The sequence below is a fragment of the Magallana gigas genome, chromosome 9, assembly GCF_963853765.1.
Source record: "Magallana gigas chromosome 9, xbMagGiga1.1, whole genome shotgun sequence".
Classification (NCBI taxonomy): Eukaryota; Metazoa; Mollusca; class Bivalvia; order Ostreida; family Ostreidae; genus Magallana; species Magallana gigas.
In genome coordinates, this window is record NC_088861.1 from 37,423,171 (window position 1) to 37,444,218 (window position 21,048).

Below are 21,048 nucleotides of genomic sequence, written 5' to 3' on the forward strand. Positions count from 1 at the left end.
ACATAATGCTGTATGCAAATAATTACCCCTACATATATGCCTGATTGGCATATCTATATGGAATACCTACTTGTATTGTGAACATTTGTAGATATAATCTCAGCGAGATTCGTCGAGACTGAAAATTGTTTGACGGGCGTCTCTTCCGAATCTCAGACCAGTGCCACACACAGTGATTCGGGAAAATTTGCCCCAACTTCGGCCGGTTGTTATGATAGAAATATGCTGAAATATGCCGTACTCAAAGATTTCAACCTGATCATTTTATGAATATTACATTATAAAATAAAAAGGTTTAGTTATAAATACCGGATATTTCCTTTTTATTTATTATAAATTCCATATTTTTAATTTTTTGGCAAATATTTTGACATCTAAATGCATTTATAAAGTTTCTGTTTGCCCTATTATAGTTTTCTATGTAAAACTACAAATACGACATATTTTGAAACAGTCTATTTATGACCTTGACTGGGACTCTTCAGCATTGGAGTTGTGAATGAGTGTGGAAATGAATTGAAAAATAAACAAGTTCATATTTTGTGGGATATAAATCTTTTAACGGTAGGAAGCTAACATTTTATATTGATAGGGAGTTAAAAGGATGTTAAAGGTAAAATGTTGAAGCGGGCAGTTCATTTAATTCAGCGTATTTCTATCGTAACAATCGGCCGAAGTTGGGGCAAATGTTCATGAATCATTTTGCGTGGCACTGATCTGAGATTCGGAAGAGACGTCCGTCAAAAATTGTTCAGTCTCGACGAATCTCGCTGAAATTATTGTAGATATAAACTAAATTCATTGATATAAAACATGCAGATAGCATCATGACCATTGTTCGTTAAAGCAGATTGTTGAGATGCAATACAATGTAACAATTTTATGGCATATCCCGAAACAACAATCATCACCCTTATAACTATGATTAGTGTCTTTATTGTTATTTTGTACTTTGTGAGCTTTGTGAAGTATATACAGCTTAGAAGAGTATATCTTGATTAAAACTTTTCTCAATTTGTTCCTCACATAGACATCAAAGCAGACACCAAAGCCCTTTTTTGTTTCAAGTTTTGAGAAAAAAGAAGAATTTTTTCTCTGTATTATTTGAAAAAATTTAACCCCCAATGTGGCCTTACTCCAGGTTCCATTATTTAAAAAACGTCAATTTATAATACTCGTGGAAGCTTCCACACAAGTTTCAGCTTTTTTGACCATACGATTTAATATTTTTTTTAAATGAAAACATTTTGGTTTAGATTTTAAAGAGGATGTGACCGTTTTACCTTTCCCTAGTATTGTTTTGTGCCAAGTTAGGTTAAAATTGATCAAAATGTGACAAGTTTATTTACGGACAGACATGACATAAACTGATGTCGGACAAAAAGTGTCGGACAAAAAGTGATCAGAAAAAGCTCAATTCAGCTTCAAGCCCACTTGAGCTAAAGAAAAGGCCCGTGGTCTACATCACCTATATGAGCATTGTCGTCTAAAATCATACATATACTACCAACTACTGTATCAATGTTTTCGTAAAGTTTCCTGGATGACACGTGGTGATAACAAACAGTTTTCAAACTCACAAATCCAAAGAAAAACTAGACCTTTTTTTCTCTTCAACAAAAAGGGCTTTTCGACATCCCCTTTCCCTTTTTTGATTGTAAATGTCAGGTAAAATCGTATCTATTTTTTATTTAAACATTCTTCACCGCCTCGGTATAATCAGTTGCCTATTAGAAATATAACCTTATAAATAATGCAATGTCAAAAAAGATAACTTCAGCACTTTAAAAGTTAATATACTTTTAATTTCTAAAACAATATTTGCAAAAAATCATAAAAAAGTGTGTATTCCTTTCTCAAATAGAAAACGAGGTATGCCTAGAGTATTAATGTACTACGTTCATTGAGCAAAGCGAGATAACTCTTTCTAAACACTTTTTCAATTTAAAAAAAAAATGCAATATTCACACCCTTAATACTCCTATAAGAAGTCAAAAATGGCCCTACGGACCATAATTTTTAAATTGTACTTTTTACTTAAAACTAAAAACCGAAAAGATTTTAAAAATCGGATGAAAAATAAAAAAAGATACAGCTAAAGGGTTGTTTTTAGCTTTGACCCCTCTAGATCCCTTATCTTTCAAAATTTTTATCTCAAAACATTTTCCAGTCTGCAAATTAGGTCCCTCAATATAAATATTAAATATGGAAATATTTACTTGAAAACTGTTTGAGAAAAAGTGGCACGCGTGAATTCAGTTTAACATTAAAACACCCATAGACGATTTTTTATCAACTTATAAAACCGGAAGTTCTCAATGGTTTCAAACGAAACTTTAAATATATGATAATTAAGAGAGTTTTAACATTTTCCATTCCTTATTTAAAAAATTTGGTGGTTATTTCAATTTTTAGTTTTTTCATCCCCCACTTTTTCATAGTTTGAAGTCTAATATCTCAAAAACAGCAAGAAGTACAAAAAAGTTGTCGCTAACGATTTTGTATATCATACTATGAAGTATCTAAATCCAAAATTTCTTTGTTTATAATAAATAAAAATAGATAGAAAGGTCCTTTTAATAATTTGTTTTTTGCATGTGTAAACCGGAAGTCCAAAAAGGGACATACGGGAGAACTAAACAATTGCTAAAAGAATCTAACACTAAATTTTTATTTTTCTGTCCCGTTTTCAAAAAATCCATGACGAAACTTTGTCGAGAAGAATAATAATTACTAGAACTTTTTTTGTCTTCAACAAAAAGTAAGGGCTATTCGACAGCCCCATTATCCCTTTTTAATTAATTGTTAAAAAAAAAAATTATTTTCTAATTTATTTCCAAGTGTTCTAAACGCCTTGGTATTCCCAGTTGCTTAGATAGGAACTTATGAGTCGTGCAATGTGAAAAGAAAGATAACTCCAGAATTTTACAGGTAGCTACACTTCTAATTTCCAGAGGAATATTTTCAAAAAATCATATTGAAGTAAGTATTCCTTCCAAACCCCTACAAGGAGTCAAAAAGTGGCCCCTCGGACCATAATTTTAAGATTGTGCTCTCTATTCTAAACAATATACTGAAAAGATTTTTAAAATCGGAAGAGAAATTAAAAAGTTACAGCTAAAGGGCTGTTTTGTACGTTGGCCCCTGCAGATCCCTAAATTTCTCGAATTGTCTACCCAAAAACTTTTCCGGTCTGCGCATTGTGTGTATTATTATACATTTAAAATATTGTAATGTAAACTTGAAAAGTTTTTGAGAAAACGAACGACGCGTGATTTTAGTTTAACATTGAAACTCCCATAGACAATTTTTCATAGGCTCATAAAACCGGAAGCACTCAATATTTTTTATTCAAACTTGGAATATATGTTAAATAGGTCTATCTTAACAATATGTTGGCGTCTTATAAAATATTTAAGGTTATAAAAAAAATTGTTTTTCATCCCCCATTTTCTCAAGTTTGAGCCCTAATATCTCGAAAACGGTAAGAGATACAGAAATGCCAACAATAAAGATTTAGTACATCTAGACAAGATGAATCTAATTCTAAAACTTGAATGCTCTATGTAAAAAAAAAAAATAAAGATTTTGTGCTTCAATGGATTTCTAGCAATTCCCTTTTCAAAACCGGAAGTGCCGGAACCGGAAATCCAAAACCTAACATACGCGTGTCATTTAAAAGTCCTTTTTGACTGTTGCATAATTGTTTCAATATGTCTTTTGGTTTTCAAAAAATAGCTGACGGAAATTCTGTCGAGAAAAAGAATGATAAGAAACATCAGAATAACAATAGGTATTTTCGACCGAAAGTCGAAAAGCTCTAATAAAACAGAACGAAAACAATAGGTCTTTTCGACCGAAAGTCGAAAAGCCCTTAATACAAAACAGGAGCGGAGTTAACACGGACCTCTTAGAAAATGAAGGTGGGTCATGGGCCATGGAAGAGTGGCATCTTCTGCTGACCAGCCACATCCGCCGTGTGCTCTTTGCCGTAATCGGAAATGTCCATATACAATTAGGTGACTAAAAATGGTCTAACAATTAGTATGAAAAAAACGTCATCATGCGACCCAGTGGAAGACTGTACATGTGTTTGCAGACAATGTTGATGTAACGACCATAGAAATAAGGAAAAAATGACTTTATATGAGACTGTTGAAAGTCCTGTTTTACAATCATGTTTGTCAATAGCTTGCATCTCCTTAGAAACTGTTCATACGAAGAGCATGTTCTAACGTATCGAATTAACTTACAGACAAAAACACCTAATGCAGTTGTTGAAAGTATATTACATAAGTAAGGAATGTTGACTGTAAAAAAAAAAAAGTCATCACGTTTATCATAAAGTTTAGTTGTTAGGCTACCATCAATGTCAATTGCAAGTAAAATATCCAAATATAAAACATATGACGCAGACTCTGTTGCATTTTTTATTTCAAGTTCACTGGTATATATCGAGTCGACGAAGGTACGGCAGTAACAATTGTTAAATGATAAAACGTCGTCGATATACCCGAATGTTGAGTTAACGGCCATAGCGAGTGTTTTATATTCTTCAGTTACAAGTTTTTAATTCGATTCTGCTTTATATGAATACAAAAATAGGTGTGCTCACAATGTGGCACAATTGGTACCCATTAGAATTCCAACAGATTGTTGGGAAACCTGATGTCCAAAAACAATATAGATGTTATCTTTCAAAAACTAAAGGATCTTTTTAATGTCAACTTTAGAATACTTCTGTGCTCAATCAGATTGGCTTTTAACAAAAAAGTATTAATTTGTAAATGACCGTGAAGTAAATTTATGTGATCCATTTTTATAAATAAAGGTGCTTTTAATGTTGTAAAAAACTTTTTTTAATTTAGCGTGGGGAATGGTTGTATAAAGTGTAGAAAAGACGTAAATTTGGATGCTATTGATTTTGGTAGAATTTTGGGATTTCAAGTTTTCAAATAGTTCCTTGGATTTCTTAAAAATCAACGTCTGATTTACACCGCTGTTTGAATTTACTGTTGCCCAGTAATCTTAGTACTTAGTACTGTCATTGGATATTATTGGTTGTCACACTATACAAATCTTTTCCAAATAATCTCTGAAGATCTGAATGACCAATTTTAAGTTTCACTGCAAAAATAGATGTATAAGGTAATGTTTTTTATTTATATTTTACCATAAAGTTATCATAAGTTAATTCGGATCTTTACATTCCGCAGTTGGTGTCTTATTCAATAATTCAAAATTCATACTCAAAGTATTGTCAAAATTGAATTGCTCTGCTTACAAACAAGCATATAGGCAATCTCGGCTTGGCAAAAATACACTTATGAGAGATATGGAAAGGTTCTCTACTCTTTTTATTGAATACTGATATACAGAACTTGAAACAAAAACAAACATACTTAACATTTTTAAAGGTTTAAATAAGCTCTTTAAATATCCGTGTAGAGGTTTTTATTTAATGTTATGCTTCAATAAAAAAAAAAACCAGCAGAAATTAAAGCATATTATAATAATATTTAGGCCTAATTACGTTAAATGAGGTAAGGCCTTTTATGTGTCTGATCGTTTTGCACGGTATCAGTTAATTATAAATGAATTGTTATTTATGCACAATCTGCAACAATTTCGAATAGTTCAATTTTTTTGGCCAAAAATAAATGAGAATATATATATATATATATATATATATATATATATATATATATATATATATATATATATATATATATATATATATATATATATATATATATATAAAAACACTGTGCCGGATAATTATGCCACTGCCAAGGAGAATTGATTGTCCTATAGGAAATAGGAAATATTTACAATCCTATAGGATATTTTAAAAGTCCTATAGAAATTATATTTCCTATAGGAGAATGGTATTTCCTGTAGTAATTTGATTCAAACATGTAGATTTCCTATATGATATTAAGTTTTTCTATCGGATTTTATCAAATCCTATCGGAATGTAAATTCATATAGGAAGTGCTTGTATTCCGATACGATATTTCAAATTACCTACAGGAATAATGTTTTTCCTAAGGGAAAAATTATTTTCCTATATGAATTTATTTTTGAAAGGTAAATATCTCACCTGACAGGTGAGATACAATGATAACAAAGGTGGTTGTTAACTCTTTAAGCAATGGTGTATCATATGGCATATTTGAATTCTTCGATATATGCAGCTTAAGCGGGTGCAAAAATGCCACCTTGGCACTGGCATACTTATAATTAATGGCACAGTGTTATATTTAAACAATGTACTGAAGTCGTATGCTTCAGTATTGAAAACTGTCAGGAAGATATTTAATTTTATATATATACAAAATACCAGTCACAATAAAACAGTTGGTCAATTTTTGGAATTACTGTTGGGATGTTATACAACGCATGTTTTTATCATGTTAAATAGATAGCCATAGATATTTGTATATACATTTTACAATAATTTTCCCATGCATAAAGAATGTATGTTATGCTCATTTTGAGTGTCAAGTTGATTTTAACATTACATGTGTATATTGGCCAATATATACACTTTTTTAAAAACTATGTTAATATATTATCAAGGTCTTATGATCTAGTTTTTAAAAATTGCTCACATATTTGATGTAATGTAGCGGTTATGCAGGCAAAATTTGTGGACATATATTTTTAGTAGCAAAAAGAATCGGGCTCGACATTTTATAAATATATTTTCTTGTTTACAACGACTGTCACTCTACAGACTGTTAGAGTCAATTGACTTACATACGTGATGTTAACATTGTCTGAAACGCAAGTAAGCTAATAATTGATTGTATCTGTTAATCAGAAATGTTTACATCATCATTGTAAATAATAGCATTTATGTAAATTGTAACATGTTTTATTCCAAACGATATTTACGTATTTTGAATTTTTAGAAAATTTTGACCATACATTTGGGTTTTTTGCATTACTTTGTGTTACTTAAATGGATCAACCAATCAGAACGTGCTAATGTGTCACGTGATGTATATTTCGCGCCACTTCAAATACTTTTTGTAAACAGAGGATTGTTTATTTGAAGTTATTTTGTCCTCTTTTAATGGAAAATCTGTATTTCTATCTCAAAAATGGTTTTCATCAGATCACCTCACCCTCTATACAGATGATTAATGGGCCTTGGGTTTTGCTGCTATTTTGGGTTTCAATTGGTTTGTGGCACATTGGCAGGAAAGTATGAAACATTCCTAAATTGCTATCAAAGATCTCTATCCAATTGACTTGGCCATTCAGATTTGGGGAGAGGATTTAAGAATAAGAACGTCTTATTCATGTCTGATAACTTAGCCGTTGTACAAATTATCAATAAACAATCTTCCAATCAAAAAACCATTATAAAGTTAGTGCGCCATCTGGTATTAGCAACCCTTAAGTGAAACAAAAAACAAGTTTCACTGATGATAGACATTTTATTGAAAATATGTTTAAACGGTTTTATTTTGTCAGCCGTCACTTCTGGTCCACACCGGAAGTGTTCAAACAAATCAAGCTGTTTATCTGTTTAACTGTTTACATTTAATAGTTTTAGTTACTTCGATAAAAAAAATGTAAGATAGGGACGTAAACTAGAAATAATAAATTTTCATTGAGCACTTCTGTTTGTCCGTTTCCTGTCCCAAAACAAAAAACTTTATTTCGACGAGATCTCAAATACAGTAACGACTTTAACAATCAAACTTTGTGGGATGATAGACCTATGTTTGTACATGTGTTTACACTATTTTGTTTTATCCGGCGAAACTTCCGGTTGTCCCAGGAAGTTCACCAAAATTTTAGTTCTTAAAAATATTTTTATTATTTAGCAAGGAAGTAACATTTTAGAATTAGAAATACAAAAGGTCATCTACGCATGGTTAAATAAGCGAAAAAAAATCTCCTTTCGGTGAGATATCTCAAACATCCCAGGTAGCTTTCTTTTATAAAAATTTTGTCCCCGTAAGATCTCAAAAACTGTTAGAGATCAAGATACAAAACTTATATGGATGATAGAGATTTGCTTAAACATGTGTTTAACGGGTTTTTATTTGGTCGTCCGTCACTTCCGGTTCTCACTCGAAGCGTTCAAGCAAAAGAAGTTTTTTATCTTAAAGTGTTTTTTTTTTATAAATTTTTACTCACTCAGTGTGATGATCATTAACATACCGTTGTTAAATATAGACAAATATATACTTTAAAATTCTTTAATCACTTCCGTTTGTCCATTTCCGGTCCCGAGAAAAATCCTTCTCTCTACAAGATCTCATAACTAACATAAACTTGATTATCCAAATCTTAAGGAAAGTCAGAAGAATGTATGAAGATATGTAAACTATGTTCTGTTTGATCCGGCATAGCATCCGGTCGTCACAGAAAGTTCTCAAAAATTGACTTTTTGTATTATTTTTGTTTTGTTTTACTTGGAAATTATTACTGGAAAATTTCTTTACAGATTATATAACATTCATTTTCGTTTTACAAGAGTAATGAATTTTTGTAACAGATTAATACATGAGAAACGGAAGACCTTTTTGTTGCTATAGCAACAAGTGTCTGGTTTTAACTTTAATCAGTAGAGCGTTTCGCATACTAAACCTACTCTAAGGATATTGATACAAATAAATTAAAAATCCAGATTTCACACTTTAACGCGAAGTGAAAAACCCCACAGTTAGTAGGTGCATAGGTAGAGTACCCAGGTCATGTGCGATAAGGATTGATTAATCGTGCATGTCTGGCAAGTGCCGTCGATCATTGGGAAGTAAGTTTGTTTTTACATTACTATCATTTCAAACATATCTTTAACAATGTTATGCTATGCTATGGTATGCGATTTTAATGACATGCTATAAAATTTGTATGTTACGCTATGAGAATTGTATGCTATGCTATGAGAAATAGAAATAAAGGGCTTAATGATATGGTATGCTATGCTATTGTATGCTATGATATTTGAACAAAAACGCCTCCATACACATAACAGTTCCACACATTTCAAAGTATAATATTAAGAAGCCAAAGTTTATGACAAATCCAGTATGTGAACATTATTTTTCAAATAAAAGCATTTAAACCGAGTTAAGATAATGTTGTATGCTATGCTACGGTCTGATTAACGGATGCCTTTCTATGAGATTGTGTTCTATGGTATGCGATCCCAATGTTATGCTATTAGATTTCAATGCTATGTTATGAGATTTCAAATGCTATGCTATGGTGTATGTTGTTAAAGATTGCTTGACCGAATGCAGCTGATAACAGTATTGCGCGTGAAACAAGAGGCCCAGGGGCCACATCGCTCATCTGAGCCTTAACACTGATCAAATTAGCAATACAGTATCAAAATCAAAATATCTTTACAACTAAGTACAGTAGATCGTGCTAAAAAATTGAAAATCTGCCATTTCTTTTATCCACATCTTTTTGTGGGTAAATACCAAGCCCCTTTTGTTGTTGTACCTCTAAGAAGATTTTTCTTTAATCCTATATACCACACACCCCTTTATTTTGTGGCCCCACTTTTCTCTAGGGAATCATGGTTTCATCAAACTTAAATCTGAATAACCTGAGCTTTCACACAACGTACTGAGTTTTGGACCGAAAACTTTCCAAGAATATTTTTTAAAGATTTTCTCTATATTCCTTTGTAAAAATTCAACCCGCCATTGCGGCCCCGCCCTACCCCCAGGGACTATGATTTTGCAAACTTGAATTTACACTACCCAAAGATGCCTCTACAAAAGTTTAAGCTTTTCCGGCCAAATAAGTTTTTTTAAAAAGAAGATTTTTAAAGATTTTCTTTATATATTCCTATGTAAAAATTCATCCCCCATCGTGGCCTCACCATACCCCGGTACTATGATTTAAACAAACTTGAATCTATACGATCTGGGGATGCTTCCACTTAAATTTGGGCTTTTATGGCCTAATATTTTCAGAAGAAGATTTTTAAAGATTTTCTCTATATATAAAAATTTATCCCCCATTGTGGCCTCGCCCTACCCCCAGGGACCATGATTTGAACAAACTTGAATCTACACTATCTAAGGATGTTTTCACGACAATTTGAGCTTTCCTGGCCTAATAGTTTTAAAAAAATTTATTTTTTAAAAAAGATTTTCTCTATATATTCCTGTATAAAACTTTATACCCCAATTGTGGCCCCAACCTACCCCTGGGAACCATGATTTGAACAAAAATGAATATACACTATCTGAGGATGCTTCCACTCATATTTGAGCTTTCCTGGCCTAATAGTTTTTAAGAAGAAGATTTTTAAAAATATTCACTATATATTCCTATGTAAAAATCCATTCCCCCATTGTGGCCTCGCCATACCCCCAGGGACTATGATTTGAACAAACTTGAATCTTCACTACCACAGAATGCTGTCATTTTAATTTGAGCTTATCTGGCCTAATAGTTTTTGAGACGAAGATTTTTAAAGATTTTCTCTATATATTCCTATGTAAAACTTGATCCCCCTGCTGTGGCCCCACCCTATCCCCGGGGACCCATCGTCGCAAACCACGGTTTTGAGTCCACAAGTTTCCTCAAACCCGTGGTTGTCTCGAAGTTAGTTCGCGTGATTCTCATGAATTATGCATGAACCTAATAAACCAATCAAATTGCACCCGAGCAAGTTTTTACTCGGAGAGTCTGAAAATATCAAACCAATCACTGAACGCCTTACTGACGATATTTGGAAGTACAGTAACAATGGCGGCGCCCAGCATAACAACATTGCAGGAAATATTTGAAGTAGAGAAATTAAGCGCAGAACAAGAAAAAGCTATCGACAGTCTTTTGGCAAAGAAGGATGTGTTCCTCTCTCTTAGGACAGGTGGTGGGAAGTCTTTGTGCTACATGGCCTTCCCTATTTTTTATGAATATAGCAATTCATTGGATGTGCAACCACAAGTTCTTATTATTAGTCCCCTCTTGTCCATTATGAAGGAGCAGACGGATCTTTTAGCATCAAAGGGGTTTACCGCCACATTCATTGGCAAAGACAAGTCTGAGGATGCCTCGATACTCGACGGTAAATACCAATTTGTCTTTTCGTCACCAGAAGCTATACTGCAGAACGATAAATGGCGGGATATGTTGTCAGGATCCAAATCCTTTAGATTATTCGTTGTGGATGAAGCCCACACTCTTGTTCATTGGTAAGTATATAAAAATATTAAACAGTAGTTATTACAAGTTATGTTGAAAGGGCAATGGCATAACAAATTCAAAAGAGGGAGAGGTGTTTTTTGAAGGGGGATATTGATTGGCAGACAGACAAATTCGGCCAATGAGTGTTGCCACCTTGGCAACACCAAGATGTTGACACCTCGGCCAAATTAATTTATACTAATTACTTATTAAATTATATGACTGCAAACAGTATTATTTTGCCAAGGAAATCTGTGGCAATAACTTGAAGGTGGATATCTTATTGTTTCTTATATTTTGATCCCCATAATATGGTATGGAAATAATTATTTTTCTCGGATATCATCTGTCGATCTAACGAAACAAAAGTTGTTCTGTAGTTTGACAACTTGAACCTACATAGGAAGTTTAATTTATTCCTTAAACGCTTAGAGGAAAAAAGCGTGGAAGGCTCCGGTGAAACCTGTAGGGGACTAATAAATAGTAAGAAATGGGAGGAATGGGGGATTCCGGTAGGGAATATATACTGCTCACGCAGTGCTCTCAGAGTGCTTCATTATTTTGGCCCAAGTTTCAAAAATTAAAGATAAAAAATTGAATGTGTGTAGGATTTGTATTACTGGTACATGTACCATACTTTTAACTTAAGAGGTATTTACTTTTTTTTATTAATTTATTTTTAGGGGTGAAAATACAAAACATGGACAAGCTTTCAGGGAATGGTTTTCACGGACAGGTGAGATCAGGTCATTGATAAGTTGTCCAGCCCTAGTGATTACAGCCACTGCTAGCAAGGAGGCAAGAAAAGTGATTAAGAAGCGACTGGCTTTAAACAACTGTGTGGACATTATTGACAGTCCTGATAGAGAGAACATAAAGTTATTTGTTCAAAAGTTAAAAAACACTGTGCCCATCGATGAAACATTTGGCTGGTTGACACATGATTTATCTACGAGAAAAAAAGACTGTCCAAGAACACTTATTTTTTGTTCAAGCATAAAAATTTGTGCAGACATATACACTGCATTTTTAATGGTGTTAGACAACTCTGTAATGGAATTTGTTAATATGTTTCATTCATGTACATCTGAAAATGTTAAGGAAACAATTAGAGAGGACATGAATGATGATAATGGAAATATTAGAGTTTTAATTGCTACTAGTGCTGCAGGTATGGGAGTGAATTACAAAGGAGTAAACAATGTTGTACATTATAGTCCTCCTAAAGATATGGATAGCTTTGTTCAGCAGCTTGGTCGTGCTGGCCGTGATGGTAGTCAGTCTTTACATCTGCTTCTTTATAATAGTAGACATACTCATAAACTTGAAGCTGACATGAAGATATATATTGAAAATAAAGATAAGTGTCGTAGACTTCAAATATTGGAATCATATGATTCGCTTCCTAATGTAGAACTTGTTAAACATTTATGTTGTGATATATGTTCCCAAAATTGTAATTGCAGTGGTGACTGTTGTGAAATGTATCAACATCCATATTTTTTATTTCAAAGTGATGATGTTTCTAGTGATGACAACTCTTGCATGTCAGATAGCACAGACTTAGAAAGTGATGATGTATTTGATATAGATGATACATATCCAGAGTTGGAGTAAGAAAGCTTTTTCACTGTTATAAAATTTAAAACAATGTACATGTAATATAAACCATTTAAATCTATGAATTAAACTTTGTTCTTTATCACTTGAACATTGATTTCACAACTTGTTTTTAGTGGGATAGACATTAATTCTAAATGGCTTTTCAAAAATTAAGTTGCTAAAAATTTTTAGAGGAAGGATATGGGGGGGGAGGGGGGGGGCACATTCCTCTGAAAGAAAAACCCTTACTTTTTTATGGATAGGGGTGAACTGGATTTTTTAAATATATTTTTTGCTACACAGTATACTCGTGCTTTAATATTAAATTCTAAACACTTGCATTTAGTAACTGTTAATGTCTATTCCTGTTTCAACTTATAACAGATGAACTAGAAATCATGGAAGGATTTAGCTGAATGAAACAATGTTTCTAGTTTTTCTTCTTGACTATTTCAAGAATAAATGTGGCTATTCCAAGAATAAATGTAAAGGGACAGGCACTTTCCATTTTACCCCACCTTCACATTTAAATATATCCCCTCCCCTACCTTAAAAAAAAAACATATAAAAAGTGCCTTCTAACCCTTCCATACATTTTTTCCTGTATTCGCCAGATTTAATTTTTTACTTTATCCAATGCAACTTGTTTGACATTGAAAATTACTCAAGAGGCTAAAGGCTATTCCAGATGGAAAAAAATAACTGGGAGCGATGAAATTTCAAATTAATTCTTTTTTGTGCGATATCTTTTTGTCCTAATAAAAGTACATGTAGTAAAATATTTTAATACACTTGCATGAATTTTTTTTCAAAATTAAATGAGGGATTACCAGATTTTTTCCAACTGAAATATCTTTTGTTGGAAGAGTTTCTAGTGCATGTTTTTCATTACCTGGTACATGGTATAGAAATTACCCAAGAGGAATTGCAAATGTATTGACCCATTCAAAGCAACAACATAAAATTTAATTGGTTTATTTTCTTTAGCATAAAGGACAAGGTCATACTTATTGGTCAAAGTAAACATTGCAACTTTACAATTACCAAGGATTAGAGATTTTAGTCCTTAAATATTATAAGTTAATTTGAAAATCACTGCAACATATTCATACAGTCAGATATGTGTATCAATGAAATAGTTCTGATTCATATCACATAATTGATAATAAGATACTGCAATGCAATAAGTTTTGTAATATTGATATTGTGTGTAACACATAATATATAGACATGTATATTCAGTCAAAACATACAAGAGAGTATAGGTGAAGAAGGACCAATGTTAACATTTCACTGCAGCGATTTAGAAGCAATTTTCTTCTGCGTGCCCATCCACTGATGCAAGGTTTTAGGATCAAGCTTGGATAGTGGGTCTTTAAATTTACTGAACGATGGCCAATCCTTTACAACACCGTGTCCATTTTTGAGTACACATTCTGCAATTCGACCGATATCCACAGATTTGTCCACCTGTGGTCTTTTCCTCCCAGCTCTCACTGTATTGTTTACTTGCATAAGTTTTTGTTTCATATTATCAATAACTTGTGTGGACATTGTAACTACCTTGGCAGAATTGAAAGACTTGTTTGAACCCTGTGTGTTCAGCTGAGATTTTATCTTTTTGATCTGTAGTTCCACACAGTTATCATTTGGTATATTTTGGTCCACTCCTCCCATCAAATTCTGGCATATGTTCCATTTATATTCGAAACTTTCTTTTGGGCTGAGTATCGCAACAATGTAGGCAATATATCTCCACAGCCACAACTTATATTTAGTATGTCCAAGCGCACCTGCATACATCCATTCAAATTTAGCATTCCGAAGACAACGTTCACCGTCTCCCATCCTGTAGGCATCACAAGTGTCGACTAGCAATAGAGCCATCCTTATAAAACTTGATACAACACTGTCGGATCTTTTTGTCAAAGTACTCTCATGGAACTGCCATTGATGCTTCTTTTTAAGATGATTCCTGAAGTGGCCCTCTGTTACATAGTGTTTGTCACACAATGCACACTGAAAACCAGTTGCACTCTTCATTTCACAAAGTTTATTACAGTCTATATCTAACTGCTTGATGTTTTCGTTTAGCTCATCTATATATGCTGTATCTTTAACTCCTAGAATATCCATTACTAAATCGGCTTGATCATATAACCAGTCTGTTTTCTGATTTTCATTCATGAGGGAGAATAATGGAAAGCTGCCAGGTTTGTCATCCATATCATTCATGCTGTGTAGGCTCATAAATGCTGCAACCACATATCCACTCATTGCATCCACCACAAACTTCATGTGTGACCTAAATAGGTAATAAAGAAAATCCTTTGAGCTTTGTATCTTGCTTATAGCTGGACAAATTGCACATAATCTTGTTTGGCCAACCATAAAAGTACCGGTATCTAAGCAAACATAAAATGGAAATATTAAGTTTTTAACCACAAAGATAATACAAACATATCTATTACCTGAAATCTTTAGTGACCTGCTCTGCTCCAGATACATTTCTCCTGTTGATTAGGTTTCTAAGTTGATAGAGACTGCCCCCATCGCTGCTGCTTTCTTCTTTGTAAAACTCTTGATATACACTCTGAAGTAAATAAAAAATATCTAAACCTGACATGCTGACACATATTGATTTTCAACACTATACTGTTAAATTGCTTACTCAAGTATAATATTTGTAATATACGATTGATACAAATATTTTAACTTAATCGTTACCTAGTTCTATGTTTCCAAAAAATAAATTAATTAATCAACATGTTTTTTACATAAACATTTTGATACCTGATTTTTGCCAAAACAAATTGACTTACCCAAGAAATTAGTAAACCAAAAACTGTAACCTTCAAACTTCAATGGTGAAACATCTCTAAACACAATGGAATAAAAATGTGTAAACACAAACAATGACAATAACAAATACCATAGTTAATTCATGTACCAGTACTTGGCCAAATCTAGTTGTTGATCTCATACCTCTCCCCTCCAAAAAAAATTTCTCTTTAAAATTATCATTCCATGAAAAATAAAATATTAAATGAGTATGCCCATAAGATTTTTAAAAACAAGCATAGTTATACCTAAATTGAAGAGCTTATTCAAAATGCTAGATATTTGATATTATTTATGTTCTGGTGAGTTAAAATTAGAATTTATCTTTAATATATTTGTTTATCCAACCTTTTTTTTGGAAAGAAAAATTTTGAGATACAATGATTTGAACCAACATTTGCAAGCTAGAATAAAGAACTATAAAATATGAAACATTTAATAAAGTCTTGCATGAAAATTTTTGCAAAGCAAATTAAAATTTATGAAATCATGATGTATGATAAGATTTGAAATTGAAATTTCTCTTAACATGCAAAACTTTATACAAACTGATGAAAGAACAAAACAAAACTCACAAAGATAACCAACTACAACCCATGATACCATCAGAAAATTCATCTGTCTGTGCAGTCCCTCAGGTCTATGTATTACACCAAGAAGCTTTTCATAGCTTGACTCATTGTTTCTCATCGCTTGTTGTGCACTCATGGCACGTTCGTTAGTCAAAACATCACCTCCTAGAACTACTTTTTCTACGGTTCCGTCAATGAATGGCACAGCTAGAGAGTGAACTCTCTGCATTATTCTAATCATTCCATCGGAAGAATTTTCACTCTCGTCAATTAAGTCACAGTTTATAAACACAGATTTCTGGGACGTTTTTTCAATTTGTGGGTGTAGTATATAGTTTGGAAGAAGTTTTTCGAATGATTTGAGTTCTCCAATAAAATTTGACAAGATTCTGGCAACATGAAATTGAAGATTTCTTTGAAAATCAAGAATTTCCACTTTAGATGGAAAAAACACACAACTACTGATTGTTTCTATGTCGGCTACAGGCTTATTTGTAGGGAGCTCCTGATCAATTATTCTCTTCTGGGTTGCCAGAAGTAGAAACCAATGCCATGATTTCCTTTGTCTGTCTGAAGTCATATTTGCAGGAGTAATGAGAATGTCGACATTGTCCCCCAGAATTTCAATGGGTATGCATGGATTGTCTTTTCTTCTTAACATCTTCTTCTTTAAATATGCCACTATGTTTTCTTGATTTCCTGATGAGTTAAGTGTCTCTGTGTTGGACACCTTGTTCACTCTTGTATCAAAAACTACAGTCTCTGGTTTTTGCATGGCACTAGAAGTGTGCATGTTTCTGTAATTCATTGAAAAAGTAACTTCACTTGAAAGCTTTGTACTTGAAAAAGCTGTTCTGGAGCAATCCCAAAGCTCTAAAGTTGTAAAAGCATTCAGTTGTGCACCACACCCATTTGATAACAAAGTACAGTGCATGTTGCATACTGGTATTCTAGGACTTCGAATTGGACCTTCCACTTTTTCAGTCAGCTGATAGGTTGTGTCTTCATAGTCCTTTATGATTTTCTCACAAGTCATAATTTCTCGCCTCTCGGACACATATCTTGCAACTGTATTGTCAATTCTCTCCTCTTGTTTCAGAACTATGTCTCTTTTTTTCCTATGCAATGCACTTGGTGAAACCGAGAATCCTAGGTCATGCAATATAGATATAGCCTATATAAAAAATAAAAATTCAATCTATGTACAATATCAAACACTGAAACAACAGTAATTAAAGAGATAGAAATTAATATTTTGTTTTCCTTCAATACATGTAAGATGAAAAATAAAACTATCCAAAAAATCAACCTACCTCTTTTGTGGCTCCACATTGATCCAACAGCAGTCCAATTGTGTATTGCAGTCTTGATAGAGTGTGGTTTCTGCTATACAAAAAGACTGAAAATCCTGTGCAAAGGCTTATAACCTTATGACCTTTCACTTCTTGTTCTGATGCATCTTTCAATAAAACACTTTGTAAGAGCCTAACAGTGACAGGGGCTTTTCCCTTTAAATAATGCAAAAGACTCTCCCAGTCTGCAATTTCTGTATGATAGTGAAGTTGATTTTCTTCTTTTCTGCAAATTTCACATATTTCTTTGTGTATGTGCTTACACACTTCTTGCAACACAGCTTGTTTGTACTGGTCTGACTTCATCATATGGTGTACAAAACTCGTCCTACCATTAAGCATAGCTTTACATATTGCTTGCTGGGTGGGGTCAGAAATTATTGATGATCTATGACTACTTCCATACTTTGCCATGATCTGAAAAAAAAATAGTTAAATTTACTTTATATGTAACCACTCCACCGAATGGAGATATCACACATGGGCCTCATTGTTTTGTGTAGCACCAAAAATTCAAAGATTCAATAACTGAAAGGTTCATCGAAAAACTATAGTTTTAGACAGAATATAGGTACACCGCAAGCGGATTGAATGGCAGCCAACCCCAAATTAGTGAAAGTGAGGAACATGGATATTTTATTAATTTGGCCAAATATATCAATAAACATGTACTTAAAAAAAATTGTTCACTTTTAAAATAAGTTAGTTAAATCCTTCTCCGTGCCATGAAGGCACATTAGGCCGGTGTTTATCCCAGGTTTCCGTGGTGCTAAGCGGATGAGAGTCATTGGACTCCCCCTGAATGGGACACCAGTCAATCGCAGGTTAACCCCCAGCGTAAGCCGGTACCCAATTTCAGCTGGGTGGCAATGTATATAAAGTGCCTTGTCTAAGTGCACAACACACAACATCAATTGACCACAGCGGGGTTTGAACCAGCGACCTCTCGGTTACTGGCCTAACGCCCATGACCACTAAGGTGCTCTCACTTTTAAAATACACCTATTTAAAAATTTTAAACTTTTAAATCAACAATTAAAATTCAAAATAACAAGTTACTAAGAATAATTAAAAAAATTAAAGACAAATGTGTTACTTAAATTGTAATCTTTCTATTTGACATCCTTAACCATTTTCCCAAGTTTTCGAAAAATCCATTTATCAGGTTTGACCCCCGGCCCACTCAACCCCCATTTGGTATGTCTGTCTGTGAAGATCTTTGTTTTGTTTTTTTTCTTCTATGTATTTCAATTTTCGGAAATTTCCATATGATGAAATTGAAAGTAGAAGTCACAATAACTGAGATTATGTCCTATTCCGAAAAAAATCAGTCGTTTGAACAAACACAGACACATTGATTTATAACGACCTCCTGCATGCAATCCATGTCATGTGATCATATTTTTAAATGCATGTTCAATAAACCCACACAAATAATTTGTTAAAAAGAGAATATTTAATGTAATATTTAAAAATTAACTTGCCAAATTACTTGTCCTATTATTTGACATAATGCCCAAAAATATGTAATTTGAGATGAAAAAAAGCTAAACCACCATTAGGTAGATAAATTCATATTAGAAGTACATGTATCACATGGGTGATTGACCACCAAATGGGAGTCAAATCAGCAAATGGAGGCCAAATCTTTTTATATTAACCTTTTTGACTTTTACAACTCAATAGTGATAAGCATATGTTTGTATTACTTTGGGGATCAGCTGCTAAAGTGCACAAGCTACGCATGTACCAGAGTTGTCTGTACTTGTTCCCTTTCTGGTTTCGGCTCTTGATGTTATTTTCAAAGAAATATGATAACTAAGGTTATAAATCGTGGACGCAATATTTGATTCAATTTAATTCTATGTTCTCTATATTCTCAAGATCTTTATTAATAAAAGGACGTTTTCATGGATGATCGGCGTCATGTAAATTTGACAGACTGCGGGTAATCAGCGCGTTTGGTGTTGTACATAGCCAAGTACAAGTAAATTTTTAATTACTATTTTCAATAGCAGAAAAATTAGTCTCTGTCAAACACTAGTTTTTTCTTGTCATAGTGCTAAAAGACATGGCGTCACATTAAGCATCAAAAGACATAAGTTAATTGCATGATTGTCATGAGCACTAGACATGGTATACATAGGACGATTAAACAAATGTCAATCATTTTCTATAATCCAATCTGGGGCCTCGATCAATTCAGTTGATTGACAGGGTTACACTGACCAGGTAAATTTGAAGGTGGTGCTTATTTTCTTGGTCTTTAGACTGAAACAGAAAACCTCATGCGCAGACTTAGAGGGGAGGGGGGCGACCCCCAACCCCTGGAAAATAAAAATTTATTTAATTAATACAGCAAAATTGTCGCAAATATGCCTCAGACCACCACACCCCCTACACGGCTAACACAGTATTATCCTTCGGACATCCCCCCCCCCCCCCTGGAAAAATTTCTGAATTTGCGCATATAACCTGAAGCCTGAATAAAAACTGTTAAATTTGTTACATGTACATAATGTTAGTGTGTGCAATTTTTTTGTTTTCCTTATTTGTAAGTAATATAATTGAACTTACTTTGACATCAAAGTCTTTCTCATGGTAAGTCTTTGTTTGCGTAGAGGCATCATTTGTGCTAGATTGATCCAAACGTTTGATCCACGGCTCTTTTTCTTGCGGTAAAATAGACCGCTCTGCAAGAGGTTTATCAATTAGTGCAGTCCTAACCTCAGGGGAATTGAATGGCAACAATCGTCTGATCTTTGGCTTCCGTGGTGTTGGTGTGTTCTTTTGCCTTTCTCGTTTGTTGCTAACAGGTGTACGTAAATGCGCTTTACTAATAACAGTTTCCTTTATTTCTGAAAATAGTTCGTTTCTCTTCTCGTACAGTTTTGTCAATCTTGTTTTGATATCGTCGTCGATCCTCGCGAGTCTATTAAGTTTATTTACACAAAATTTGCAAACATAATTTTTAACATTTAAACTGAGTTCTTTGAATATCCTTGAGAAATCTTCATGTGTTGACACTAATCTATACGATTTTTTATCTTTAATTGTATTTCTACATAAGCCGCATATTTTCTCGGTACCTTTTTCCGCCATTGACCTCCCATGTGTATCGACTAACGTATCTCCCAATACAGAAGAGCATCGATATATGTAAAGGGAGATTTCATTGGATAAGATAAAGGTCAAAGAGTTTTTGCATATATAATTAAAAGCACACTGGTTTTTTCTTGGTGACCCACGGGTGATGATGGAGAGAATCGATGTGAATCACACGTGGGTCACCGACGATGCCGGGGACCATGATTTGAACAAACTTTAATCTACGAAACCTGAGGATGCTTCCATTTAATTTGAGCTTTTTTGGCCAAGATTTTCTCTATATATTCCTTTGTAAAACTTGATACCCCTATTGTGGCCCCAACCTCCCCACGGGGATCATGATTTGAACAAACTAGAATTTACACTACCTGAGGATGCCTCCACACAAGTTTAAGCTT

General features: G+C 33.4%; 3 protein-coding genes across 4 annotated transcripts in view; 1 reads left to right on the forward strand and 2 right to left on the reverse strand.

Annotated features, from left to right (window-relative positions):
* Positions 1 to 21,048, reverse strand: part of LOC136271902 (uncharacterized) — a 205,086-nt gene that overhangs the window by 56,260 nt on the left and 127,778 nt on the right. The window lies entirely within an intron of this gene.
* On the forward strand, positions 10,534 to 12,794 carry LOC105319480 (ATP-dependent helicase wrn-1-like). 2 transcript variants are annotated; one of them, XM_066072175.1, is made up of 3 exons: positions 10,534 to 10,858; positions 10,972 to 11,183; positions 11,859 to 12,794. In XM_066072175.1, the coding sequence occupies exons 1-3, from the start codon at positions 10,835 to 10,837 to the stop codon at positions 12,790 to 12,792; spliced, it is 1,170 nt and encodes a 389-aa protein (XP_065928247.1). In that variant the 5' UTR covers positions 10,534 to 10,834; the 3' UTR covers positions 12,793 to 12,794. The 2 variants fall into 2 exon arrangements, with proteins under 2 accessions (XP_065928247.1, XP_034316051.2); XM_034460160.2 differs by having other exon boundaries at positions 10,534 to 11,183.
* On the reverse strand, positions 13,737 to 20,835 carry LOC117691961 (uncharacterized). The gene is made up of 6 exons (XM_066071775.1): positions 20,120 to 20,835; positions 17,504 to 17,959; positions 16,194 to 17,364; positions 15,600 to 15,655; positions 15,249 to 15,370; positions 13,737 to 15,082 (listed from the first exon to the last, which is right to left on the reverse strand). Coding segments are annotated over exons 1-4 (2,154 nt in total). The 5' UTR covers positions 20,645 to 20,835; the 3' UTR covers positions 13,737 to 15,082; positions 15,249 to 15,370; positions 15,600 to 15,653.

What these genes read in the sequence shown, in the direction of transcription:
- LOC105319480 (XM_034460160.2), top strand. Translation starts at nt 10,621, where the DNA reads ATGAACCTAATAAACCAATCAAATTGCACCCGAGCAAGTTTTTACTCG. An exon ending in GCCCACACTCTTGTTCATTG is followed by an intron (nt 11,184 to 11,858) that starts GTAAGTATATAA and finishes ATTTATTTTTAG; the next exon opens with GGGTGAAAATACAAAACATG.
- LOC117691961 (XM_066071775.1), bottom strand. Translation starts at nt 20,644, where the DNA reads ATGGCGGAAAAAGGTACCGAGAAAATATGCGGCTTATGTAGAAATACA. An exon ending in AGAAAGACTTTGATGTCAAA is followed by an intron (nt 17,960 to 20,119) that starts GTAAGTTCAATT and finishes TTTTTTTTTCAG; the next exon opens with ATCATGGCAAAGTATGGAAG. An exon ending in AATGTGGAGCCACAAAAGAG is followed by an intron (nt 17,365 to 17,503) that starts GTAGGTTGATTT and finishes TTTTTTATATAG; the next exon opens with GCTATATCTATATTGCATGA.